Source organism: Oncorhynchus mykiss, chromosome 4, assembly GCF_057628025.1.
Source record: "Oncorhynchus mykiss isolate SJ-2025 chromosome 4, ASM5762802v1, whole genome shotgun sequence".
In the NCBI taxonomy this organism is placed as follows: Eukaryota; Metazoa; Chordata; class Actinopteri; order Salmoniformes; family Salmonidae; genus Oncorhynchus; species Oncorhynchus mykiss.
Genome location: NC_143025.1, coordinates 5,532,501 through 5,544,799, shown reverse-complemented (window position 1 = coordinate 5,544,799; position 12,299 = coordinate 5,532,501). Strand labels below are relative to the sequence as shown.

The window sequence follows — 12,299 nt, the reverse complement described above, 5'->3', positions numbered from 1 at the left end:
TTACCTCTCTCTCTGTAGTTCATGATATTACCTCTCTCTCTCTCTGTAGTTCATGATATTACCTCTCTCTCTGTAGGACATGATATTACCTCTCTCTCTGTAGGACATGATATTACCTCTCTCTCTCTGTAGGACATGATATTACCAGCTCCTTGGAGCCAGCGAACATTGACACCAGTATCCTGGAGGACTACATCGGTAAGGAGGACGACAGCACTGACATGTGAGTGACTCAGAGCGATAGCCGGATCAAATGACAATAACGTGTTTCAGGTCGTCCCCTCCACGTCAGTCCGCTTTTCTCTTTCTTCAGTTTATTTTCTAATGAATATGACCCTGTTCCCAGATCAGTTGTTGCTGTATTTTGTACCTTAACCATAGGAGTTGTCTACAGCCCAAACAGATCTGGGATCAGCTTATAAAAACAACCCAACAACAACTTTTTCTAACCTGGGTCATCTTCTTTTGGCACCAAACAGATAAAAAAAAACACCTGGACTTTAAGAATTTGTTCTTAATTAACTGACTAACCTAGTTAAATAAAGGTTCAATTAATTAAAATAAACAACAACAAATTCATAACATAACATTTCCAACAGAACTGATAATAACGAAACACAACTGTATTTTTTGTCTCTGTGTTTTTCCAGCTGTTTCTCTGAGGTCCACAGCGGTGCCCCAGGGGCTAACTCCTACTCGTTAACCCAGGCCGGAGTCTCCTCCGCTGGGAATCTATTGTGTGGCGTGAGCTCCCCTATCTCCCTACGTCAAGGAAACCCCCAGCCCCACCAGACACCCTATCCCCCACCCCCTCCTCTGGGCCTGCTGAGACACAACAACTACCCTTGCCTGGGGCAACAGCACCACCAGCAGAACCAGAACCAGCAGCACCACATCAAGCCTGAACACAGAGGAAACTACGCACCTGGGTGAGTTGACAGGGTCAGAGAGGAGATGTGTAACGGACTGGGTCTGGGAGGAGATGTGTAAGGGTCTGGGAGGAGATGTGTAAGGGACTGGGTCTGGGAGGAGATGTGTAAGGGTCAGGGAGGAGATGTGTAAGGGACTGGGTCAGGGAGGAGATGTGTAAGGGTCTGGGAGGAGATGTGTAAGGGACTGGGTCAGGGAGGAGATGTGTAAGGGACTGGGAGGAGATGTGTAAGGGACTGGGTCAGGGAGGAGATGTGTAAGGGTCTGGTAGGAGATGTGTAAGGGACTGGGTCAGGGAGGAGATGTGTAAGGGTCTGGGAGGAGATGTGTAAGGGACTGGGTCAGGGAGGAGATGTGTAAGGGTCTGGGAGGAGATGTGTAAGGGACTGGGTCAGGGAGGAGATGTGTAAGGGTCTGGGAGGAGATGTGTAAGGGTCTGGGAGGAGATGTGTAAGGGTCTGGGAGGAGATGTGTAAGGGTCAGGGAGGAGATGTGTAAGGGTCTGGGAGGAGATGTGTAAGGGTCAGGGAGGAGATGTGTAAGGGTCTGGGAGGAGATGTGTAAGGTACTGGGAGGAGATGTGTAAGGGTCTGGGAGGAGATGTGTAAGGGTCTGGGAGGAGATGTGTAAGGTACTGGGAGGAGATGTGTAAGGGGCTGGGTCAGGGAGGAGATGTGTAAGGGACTTGGTCAGGGAGGAGATGTGTAAGGTACTGGGAGGAGATGTGTAAGGGTCTGGGAGGAGATGTGTAAGGTACTGGGAGGAGATGTGTAAGGGTCTGGGAGGAGATGTGTAAGGGTCTGGGAGGAGATGTGTAAGGGTCTGGGAGGAGATGTGTAAGGTACTGGGAGGAGATGTGTAAGGGGCTGGGTCAGTGAGGAGATGTGTAAAGGACTGGGTCAGGGAGGAGATGTGTAAGGGGCTGGGTCAGGGAGGAGATGTGTAAGGGACTAGGAGTAGATGTGTAAGGGACTGGGTCAGGGAGGAGATGTGTAAGGGACTGGGTCAGGAAGGAGATGTGTAAGGTATTGAGAGGAGATGTGTAAGGTACTGGGTCAGGGAGGAGATGTGTAAGGGACTGGGTCAGGGAGGAGATGTGTAAGGTATTGAGAGGAGATGTGTAAGGTACTGGGTCAGGGAGAGATGTGTAAGGGACTGGGTCAGGGAGGATATGTGTAAGGGGCTGGGTCAGGGAGGAGATGTGTAAGGGGCTGGGTCAGGGAGGAGATGTGTAAGGGACTGGGAGGAGATGTATAAGGGACTGGGTCAGGGAGGAGATGTGTAAAGGGTCTGGGAGGAGATGTGTAAGGTACTGGGAGGAGATGTGTAAGGGGCTGGGTCAGGGAGGAGATGTGTAAGGTACTGGGTCAGGGAGGAGATGTGTAAGGGGCTGGGTCAGGGAGGAGATGTGTAAGGGGCTGGGTCAGGAAGGAGATGTGTAAGGGACTGGGTCAGGGAGGAGATGTGTAAGGGGCTGGGTCAGGGAGGAGATGTGTAAGGTACTGGGTCAGGGACGAGATGTGTAAGGGGCTGGGTCAGGGAGGAGATGTGTAAGGGGCTGGGTCAGGGAGGAGATGTGTAAGGGGCTGGGTCAGGAAGGAGATGTGTAAGGGGCTGGGTCAGGGAGGAGATGTGTAAGGGGCTGGGTCAGGAAGGAGATGTGTAAGGGACTGGGTCAGGGAGGAGATGTGTAAAGGACTGGGTCAGGGAGGAGATGTGTAAGGGTCTGGGTCAGGGAGGAGATGTGTAAGGGTCTGGGTCAGGGAGGAGATGTGTAAGGGACTGGGTCAGGGAGGAGACGTGATTCATAGAGCATGTTGAAGGTGGAGGAGCTCTCAGAGCCACATGTGTTTGGGGGTGGTAATTTCTACAATGACGATTCCTTCATCACACAGTGAAACCAGACTGACACCATAGTTCAGTTCCGTTTTGTAATCAGTGCTTGATTAACTCCACTAAACCAGCGAAGACCGGAGGGAGGGTGATATCAGAAACGAGTCATATTACAGAAACCGCACGGACAGGATAGACTCAATGGAAATAACTTGTAATCAGTCACAAACTAACTGGAGAACATATCACAGTTTTCTCCTTATGAAAAAAACCAGAACTATCATTTTAGAAGAAAAACATGTAAAATCTTATCCAGAGACACTTACATTCATCCTCAAGCAGCAATCCTTAGTGTAGTTTAGTTTTCCTTAGTTTAAACAATAACCACGTGATTTCCTTCGTGTAGTTTAGTTTTCCTTAGTTTAAACAATAACCACGTGATTTCCTTAGTGTAGTTTAGTTTTCCTTAGTTTAAACAATAACCACGTGATTTCCTTAGTGTAGTTTAGTTTTCCTTAGTTTAAACAATAACCACGTGATTTCCTTAGTGTAGTTTAGTTTTCCTTAGTTTAAACAATAACCACGTGATTTCCTTAGTGTAGTTTAGTTTTCCTTAGTTTAAACAATAACCACGTGATTTCCTTAGTTTAGTTTAGTTTAGTTTAGTTTAGTTTAGTTTAGTTTAGTTTAAACAATAACGACGTGATTTCCTTAGTTTAGTTTAGTTTAGTTTAGTTTTCCTTAGTTTAAACAATAACAACGTGATTTCCTTAGTTTAATTTAATTTAGTTTAGTTTAGTTTAGTTTAGTTTAGTTTAGTTTAAACAATAACGACGTGATTTCCTTAGTTTAATTTAGTTTAGTTTAGTTTAGTTTAGTTTAGTTTAGTTTAGTTTAAACAATAACGACGTGATTTCCTTAGTTTAGTTTAGTTTAGTTTAGTTTTCCTTAGTTTAAACAATAACAACGTGATTTCCTTAGTTTAGTTTAGTTTAGTTTAGTTTTCCTTAGTTTAAACAATAACAACGTGATTTCCTTAGTTTAATTTAATTTAGTTTAGTTTAGTTTAAACAATAACAACGCGGCCGCTGTTTCTGTTAAAAACCAAAATAAATCTGATGGGGGAATGAGAAATGTTAACCACTCTCAAATTCATAGACAGAAGTATAGATGCAAAGCTTGACCATCCGTGATATAAACATTATAGTTTTAAACCATGAGCTGTATAGTGTTTATTTACATTGACTTTGTTTACAAACATTGGAGTTAAACAAGTTTATATTCTGGGTTCTGATGGGGGTACGACAGTTGAACTAAACTCATGAGGCATTCACAAGTTATATTCTTCAACAATCAATAGGTACATATCATTAATTTATAAGTACAAACAAATGGATGTAGCCACCTCAGATTGCCCCTTTAAAGGGAAATTCCACTCAAAAGCTATCTTGTGAATGTTTATTTCATTAGTCCACTGTTTGGAACAGTCCCAACATGGTTTTTTTTTTGCACGTCAGAAATCAAGTCTTCAAGATCTAGAACTTTCTAAAAACAGAACGTGTCACAGTACGATGCGCTTCGTACAGCGCTGTGACCCTCTCTGTATTTTAGAAGGTTCTAGATCTTGAAAAGTTATAGTAGATTAAGTGTTTCCTTAATAAAGCAAGCTATCAACAAAGTGTGTGCTTTATCCCAACCTTGCGAATATTTCTGGATGTTCCAGGAGCCTCCCAGAGTCCCCCCCAGACTCCAGTTCTGAGCCGTACTCCCCTCAGCAGGTCAATGGTAAGTCTGAGCCCTCTTTTTCCCTGACTCGCCCCTGCCTATCATTTCTTTATCTCTCTCACCCCCTGCCTCTCCTCTCTCTCTCTCTCTCGCCCATGCCTCTCCTCTCTCTCTCTCGCCCCTGCCTATCCTCTCCCCTGCCTCTCCTCTCTCTCTCGCACCTGCCTCTCCTCTCTCTCTCTCGCACCTGCCTCTCCTCTCTCTCTCTCGCCCCTGCCTCTCCTCTCTCTCTCTCTCGCCCCTGCCTCTCCTCTCTCTCTCGCCCCTGCCTCTCCTCTCTCTCTCGCCCCTGTCTCTCCTCTCTCTCTCTCGCCCCTGTCTCTCCTCTCTCTCTCTCGCCCCTGCCTCTCCTCTCTCTCTCACCCCCTGCCTCTCCTCTCTCTCTCGCCCCTGTCTCTCCTCTCTCTCTCTCTCGCACCTGCCTCTCCTCTCTCTCTCTCTCTCTCTCGCACCTGCCTCTCCTCTCTCTCTCTCTCTCTCGCACCTGCCTCTCCTCTCTCTCTCTCTCTCTCTCGCCCCTGTCTCTCCTCTCTCTCTCTCTCTCTCTCGCACCTGCCTCTCTTCTCTCTCTCTCGCCCCTGTCTCTCTCCTCTCTCTCTCTCTCTCTCGCACCTGCCTCTCCTCTCTCTCTCTCGCCCCTGCCTCTCCTCTCTCTTTTTCTTTCGCCCCTGCCTCACCTCTCTCTCACCCCCTGCCTCTCCTCTCTCTCTCTCGCCCCTGCCTCTCCTCTCTCTCTCTCTCGCCCCTGCCTCTCCTCTCTCTCACCCCCTGTCTCTCCTCTCTCTCTCTCTCTCTCTCTCTCTCTCTCGCACCTGACTCTCCTCTCTCTCTCTCTCGCCCCTGCCTCTCCTCTCTCTCACCCCCTGCCTCTCCTCTCTCTCTCTCTCTCTCGCCCCTGTCTCTCCTCTCTCTCTCTCGCCCCTGTCTCTCCTCTCTCTCTCTCACCCCTGCCTCTCCTCTCTCTCTCACCCCCTGTCTCTCCTCTCTCTCTCTCACCCCCTGTCTCTCCTCTCTCTCACCCCCTGTCTCTCCTCTCTCTCACCCCTGTCTCTCCTCTCTCTCACCCCCTGTCTCTCCTCTCTCTCACCCCCTGTCTCTCCTCTCTCTCACCCCCTGTCTCTCCTCTCTCTCACCCCCATCTCTCCTCTCTCTCTCTCACCCCCTGTCTCTCCTCTCTCTCACCCCCTGTCTCTCCTCTCTCTCGCGCGCCCCTGTCTCTCCTCTCTCTCTCTCACCCCTGTCTCTCCTCTCTCTCTCTCTCTCTCACCCCTGTCTCTCCTCTCCCTCTCGCCCCTGTCTCTCCTCTCTCTCTCACCCCTGTCTCTCCTCTCCCTCTCGCCCTGTCTCTCCTCTCTCTCTCTCACCCCTGTCTCTCCTCTCTCTCTCTCTCACCCCTGTCTCTCCTCTCCCTCTCGCGCCTGTCTCTCCTCTCCCTCTTGCCCCTGTCTCTCCTCTCTCTCTCTCACCCCTGTCTCTCCTCTCCCTCTCACCCCTGTCTCTCCTCTCCTGCTCGCCCCTGTCTCTCCTCTCTCTCTCTCTCACCCCTGTCTCTCCTTTCTCTCTCACCCCTGTCTCTCCTCTCCCTCTCGCGCCTGTCTCTCCTCTCTCTCTCTCACCCCTGTCTCTCCTCTCTCTCTCTCACCCCTGTCTCTCCTCTCTTTCTCTCACCCCTGTCTCTCCTCTCTCTCTCTCACCCCTGCCTCTCCTCTCTCTCTCTCACCCCTGTCTCTCCTCTCTCTCTCTCACCCCTGCCTTTCTCCTGCCTCGAACACAAATTAGTCAAGAACAGAAAAAAGACCATTAATAGAGAGAGAGAGAGAGAGAACTAGAGCGAAAACAAGAAAAACAGAAATGTTTGGTGACTCTAGACTCAGTCAGACAGGGAGTTAGTTAGTCAGGAAGTGTTTGGTGACTCAGTCAGACAGGGAGTTAGTTAGTCAGGAAGTGTTTGGTGACTCAGTCAGACAGGGAGTTAGTTAGTCAGGAAGTGTTTGGTGACTCAGTCAGACAGGGAGTTAGTTAGTCAGGAAGTGTTTGGTGACTCTAGACTCAGTCAGACAGGAAGTTAGTTAGTCAGGAAGTGTTTGGTGATTCAGTCAGACAGGGAGTTAGTTAGTCAGGAAGTGTTTGGTGACTCAGTCAGACAGGGAGTTAGTTAGTCAGGAAGTGTTTGGTGACTCAGTCAGACAGGGAGTTAGTTAGTCAGGAAGTGTTTGGTGACTCTAGACTCAGTCAGACAGGGAGTTAGTTAGTCAGGAAGTGTTTGGTGACTCTAGACTCAGTCAGACAGGGAGTTAGTTAGTCAGGAAGTGTTTGGTGACTCTAGACTCAGTCAGACAGGGAGTTAGTTAGTCAGGAAGTGTTTGGTGTCAGTCAGACAGGGAGTTAGTTAGTCAGGAAGTGTTTGGTGACTCAGTCAGACAGGGAGTTAGTTAGTCAGGAAGTGTTTGGTGACTCTAGACTCATCGGAGGACTACGATGAGTCAGATCAGTGGTAAAACAGGGAGTGGAGCCGGAGAGATAGACTGATGAATCAGTATCTCTACACAGGTAGGTGTGTAGTATATACTTACAGACGGAATTACTGTCCCAAATGGCGCCCTATTCCCTATATAGTGCACTACTTTTGAACAGGGCCACTGGGGACCATAGGGCTCTGTTTGAAATTAGTGCACTATGTAGGGAATAGGGCGCCATTTGGGACAGTGCATAGTTGTGCAGTATGTCTCTCCACAGGTAAAATAGGTGTAGACTCATACGGTCCGTCCGTCCGTCTCTCTCTGCCGTGCTTCTGTTCAGATCAATAGATTTTACTGATCTCTTCTGGTCATTTAAATGGAAGAACAAGAGTTGGACAAAATGTAGTTAATAAGTTGGTGTAAATCAATACATTCTTTACAGAGAAAAGCTCCTGTGTCATTTATTGTTTTAAACTTTATCCAATTTATCTGGAGACGAAATTTGATCATAGAACTTAAATAAATTAAATGTTGTTGTTTTTTTTCGCTCTGTGGAAAATCGTGTTTTGATGTGGAATCTAGATTCTAAAATCTGCTTTATTAAATACCTGATGGAACTGTGAAATGTTGTCATAATAGCTGGATTTCATTTAATATATTTCAATACATTTCTCACTGAAATTCTAGGTTTATTTCTGAATTCCAATACACGTTGTAGTAGGCTATACAAACTCACAATGTAGCCTGCATACGTCAACACAATGTGCTCACGTCCACCTGTGTTGGTCTTTCCCATCAGTGAGAAGGTGCGGGAAGGTCTTATCTGATTGGCTGAGCTCCAGGAAGGAACAATGGAAAGTACCATTAGCCTAAGGTGGAGGGAACCTGGACTGATTACACACTAGATGAGGAATTAAATATAATATGACAATATTGGATATAGATCTTAGTGATGGGAAGGTTGACCAGGTGGGAAGGTTGACCAGGTGGGAAGGTTTCCAGATGGGAAGGTTGACCAGGTGGGAAGGTTGACCAGATGGGAAGGTTGACCAAATTTGAAGGTTGACCAGGTGGGAAGGTTGACCAGATGGGAAGGTTGACCAGGTGGGAAGGTTGACCAGGTGGGAAGGTTGACCAGGTGGGAAGGTTGACCAGATTTGAAGGTTGACCAGATTTGAAGTTTGACCAGATGGGAATGTTGACCAGATGGGAAGGTTGACCAGATGGGAAGGTTGACCAGATTTAAAGGTTGACCAGATTTGAAGGTTGACCAGATTGGAAGGTTGACCAGATGTAAAGGTTGACCAGATTTACAGATTGACCAGATTTGAAGTTTGACCAGATGGGAAGTTTGGCCAGATGGGAATGTTGACCAGATGGGAAGGTTGACCAGATTTAAAGGTTGACCAGATTTGAAGGTTGACCAGATTTGAAGGTTGACCATATTTAAAGGTTGACCATATTTAAAGGTTGACCAGATTTGAAGGTTGACCAGATGGGAAAGTTGACCAGATTTGAAGGTTGACCAGATGGGAAGGTTGACCAGATTTGAAGGTTGACCAGATTTGAAGGTTGACCAGATGGGAAGGTTGACCATATTTAAAGGTTGACCAGATTTGAAGGTTGACCAGATGGGAAGGTTGACCAGATTTGAAGGTTGACCAGATGGGAAGGTTGACCAGATTTGAAGGTTGACCAGATTTAAAGGTTGACCAGATTTGAAGGTTGACCAGCTAGCTATTGTCAGAACAGACCTTGAAACATTTAAAACTAAAGATTAAACGCCTAAACATGTTCCTTCCTGTCTTCCTCCCTGTCTTCCTGTCTTCCTGTCTTCCTCCCTGTCTTCCTGTCTGCCTCCCTGTCTTCCTGTCTTCCTCCCTGTCTTCCTGTCTTCCTGTCTTCCTCCCTGTCTTCCTGTCTTCCTGCCTGTCTTCCTGTCTTCCTGTCTTCCTCCCTGTCTTTCTGTCTTCCTGTCTTCCTTCCTGTCTTCCTGTCTTCCTGTCTTCCTCCCTGTCTTCCTGTCTTCCTGCCTTCCTCCTTTGCCTTCATCCCTGTCTTCCTGTCTTCCTCCCTGTCTTCCTTCCTGCCTTCCTCCCTGCCTTCATCCCTGTCTTCCTGTCTTCATCCCTGTCTTCCTGTCTTCCTCCCTGTCTTCCTGTCTTCCTGCCTTCCTCCTTTGCCTTCATCCCTGTCTTCCTGTCTTCCTCCCTGTCTTCCTTCCTGCCTTCCTCCCTGCCTTCATCCCTGTCTTCCTGTCTTCATCCCTGTCTTCCTGTCTTCCTCCCTGCCTTCCTCCCTGTCTTCTTCCCTGTCTTCCTGTCTTCATCCCTGTCTTCCTTGCTGTCTTCCTCCCTGTCTTCCTGTCTTCATCCCTGTCTTCCTGTCTTCATCCCCATCTTCCTGTCTTCCTCCCTGCCTTCATCCCTGTCTTCCTCCCTGTCTTCATCCCTGTCTTCATCCCTGTCTTCCTGTCTTTTTTCCTGTCTTCCTTCCTCCCTGTCTTCATCCCTGTCTTCCTCCCTGTCTTCCTGTCTTCCTTCCTGTCTTCCATCCTTCCTGTCTTCATCCCTGTCTTCCTCCCTGTCTTCCTGTCTTCATCCCTGTCTTCCTGTCTTCATCCCTGTGTTCATCCCTGTCTTCCTGTCTTCATCCCTGTCTTCATCCCTGTCTTCATCCCTGTCTTCCTCCCTGTCTTCATCCCTGTCTTCCTCCCTGTCTTCCTGTCTTCCTCCCTGTCTTCCTTCCTTCCTGTCTTCCTCCCTGTCTTCCTCCCTGTCTTCCTGTCTTCATCCCTATCTTCCTCCCTGTCTCCCTGTCTTCCTGTCTTCCTGTCTTCCTGTCTTCCTCCCTGTCTTCCTGTCTTCCTCCCTGTCTTCCTCCCTGTCTTCCTTTCTTCCTCCCTGTCTTCCTGTCATCCTCCCTGTCTTCCTGTCTTCCTCCCTGTCTTCTTCCCTGTCTTCCTGTCTTCCTCCCTGTCTTCTTCCCTGTCTTCCTTCCTGTCTTCCTCCCTGTCTTCCTCCCTGTCTTCCAGACACTCATATGCTGAGGACCATGACACCAGAGAACATGTGTCACATGACCCCGCCACCTCTACCCCCACATGGCCACGGCTATCCCAACATGCACCGGGACATGTACCTGAAGGCCGAGCCAATGATCTCACAGTACCCTGTTGGACCCGCCTCCAGTGGGAGTGGACAAGACCTGCAACAGACTCAGCTGATGCATCAACTCCTTCAACAGCAGGAGTGAGTGATCGATCAACCAATCAATCAATCATCCAATCACTTACTACTGCAGCACTCACAGCAGGGCCAGCTGTGAGAAATGGGTGTAGGAGAGAGGGAGGGAGAGATGGATGAGAGAGGGATGGAAGGATGGTAAGAGAGAGAGAAGAGGGAGGTGAGAAAGATGTTTGATAAGGGGTGTCACCAGGAACTGCAGCACACAGCAGGGCCAGGAGTGAAGGAGGGAGGGAGAAGGGGGTGTAGAGGGAGGGAGGAGGGCAGAGGGAGAGAGGAAGGGAGGGCAGAGGGAGGGAGGGCAGAGGGAGGGAGGAAGGGAGGAGGAGAGGTTAGAGAAAGAGAGGAAAACAGATAACAAATCATATAATATGTTATAGCGGATCGATCAGTCTCTGAATGGAAATGCTTAATTTCACTACATTTGAGGACACACATTTGTGTGTGTGTGTGTGTGTGTGTGTGTGTGTGTGTGTGTGTGTGTGTGTGTGTGTATGTGTATGTGTGTGTGTGTGTGTGTGTGTGTGTGTGTGTGTGTGTGTGTGTGTGTGTGTGTGTGTGTGTTTACAGTGGGATACCAGTCCACCAGACAAAGAAGAGAAAACCCTCTGACTCTCCGAACAGCCTCAACTCTCAGATCCTCACAGGTATCATCAAACAAGAGCCAGGTAGGCAGGCATATCTTTGTCTGTCTCTCTCTCTCTCTCTCTCTCTCTCTGTCTCTCTCTCTCTCTGTCTCTCTCCCTCACCCTCTCTCCTCTCTCTCCCTCTCTCCCTCCCTCTCTGTCTGTCTGTCTGTCTGTCTGTCTGTCTGTCTGTCTGTCTGTCTGTCTGTCTGTCTGTCTGTCTGTCTGTCTGTCTGTCTGTCTGTCTGTCTGTCTGTCTGTCTCTCTCTCTCTGTCTCTCTCTCTCTCTCTCTCTCTCTCCCTCACCCTCTCTGTCTGTCTGTCTGTCTGTCTGTCTGTCTGTCTGTCTGTCTGTCTGTCTGTCTGTCTGTCTGTCTGTCTGTCTGTCTGTCTGTCTGTCTGTCTGTCTGTCTGTCTGTCTGTCTGTCTCTCTCTCTCTCTCTCTCTCTCTCTCTCTCTCACCCTCTCTCTGTCTCTCTTTCTTTCTTTTTTTCTTTCTTTCCTTCTCTCTATTTCTCCATTACCTCATTCTTATATCTGGTCGTACCCACTACCATTTACCAAAATCATCAGGTTTTCCAGAACTACTAGCTGGAGGATCCAACCTGAGAAAATGTACAAAACAAAAAAGGCATCAAAAATGTGTAGATTAAAATGTAATCTTGTGTTTCCCCCTTACGCAGTAGACATTGTTTCTGGCCCAGGTTTGATGGCGGATGCTGATAACTCCTACCTGGATCCCAACTACCAGTGTATAAAGTGGCAGCCGCACCAGCAGAACAAGTGGACTCCGTTGTACGACGTCAACTGCAAAGAACTGTGAGTGTTTCTCTGTCACCCTCTATCACCTGAAAGGACTGTTATAGAGGAGAGTGTTGTTTCTGTTATAGAGGAGAGTGTTGTTTCTGTTATAGAGTATAGTGTTGCTTCTGTTATAGAGGACATAGAACTTCTGTTATAGAGGATGGTGTTGTTTCTGTTATAGAGGACATAGAGGATGGTGTTGTTTCTGTTATAGAGGACATAGAGGATAGTGTTGTTTCTGTTATAGAGGAGAGTGTTGTTTCTGTTATAGAGGACATAGAGGATGGTGTTGTTTCTGTTATAGAGGACATAGAGGATAGTGTTGTTTCTGTTATAGAGGATAGTGTTGTTTCTGCTATAGAGGACATAGAGGATGGTGTTGTTTCTGTTATAGAGGAGAGTGTTGTTTCTGCTATAGAGGATAGTGTTGTTTCTGCTATAGAGGACATAGAGGATGGTGTTGTTTCTGTTATAGAGGATGGTGTTGTTTCTGTTATAGAGGATAGTGTTGTTTCTGTTATAGAGGATGGTGTTGTTTCTGTTATAGAGGACATAGAGGATAGTGTTGTTTATGTTATAGAGGACATAGAGGATAGTGTTGTTTCTGTTATAGAGGA

General features: G+C 47.7%; 2 protein-coding genes across 7 annotated transcripts in view; one reads left to right on the top strand and one right to left on the bottom strand.

Moving 5' to 3' along the window:
- The window catches only part of LOC110515904 (myelin regulatory factor), a 142,449-nt gene that overhangs the window by 51,863 nt on the left and 78,287 nt on the right, over positions 1-12,299 (top strand). For 2 of the 6 annotated variants that reach the window (XM_090230936.1, XM_036968500.2), the window contains exons 2-7: positions 133-223; positions 651-929; positions 4,487-4,548; positions 10,042-10,258; positions 10,823-10,899; positions 11,562-11,697. In XM_090230936.1, the coding sequence (XP_090087062.1) occupies positions 133-223; positions 651-929; positions 4,487-4,548; positions 10,042-10,258; positions 10,823-10,899; positions 11,562-11,697 (862 nt within the window). Of the gene's footprint in view, positions 1-132; positions 224-650; positions 930-4,486; positions 4,549-10,041; positions 10,259-10,822; positions 10,921-11,561; positions 11,698-12,299 lie in introns of all 6 variants that reach the window. The other 4 variants (XM_036968502.2, XM_036968501.2, XM_036968499.2 and 1 more) reach the window with 2 other exon arrangements.
- Positions 8,662-9,918, bottom strand: LOC149983680 (uncharacterized; the record flags this gene model as incomplete). The annotated part of the gene is made up of 2 exons (XM_090233393.1): positions 8,662-9,108; positions 9,640-9,918. Coding segments are annotated over 2 exons (603 nt in total), but the record flags the coding sequence as incomplete, so codon positions are not given.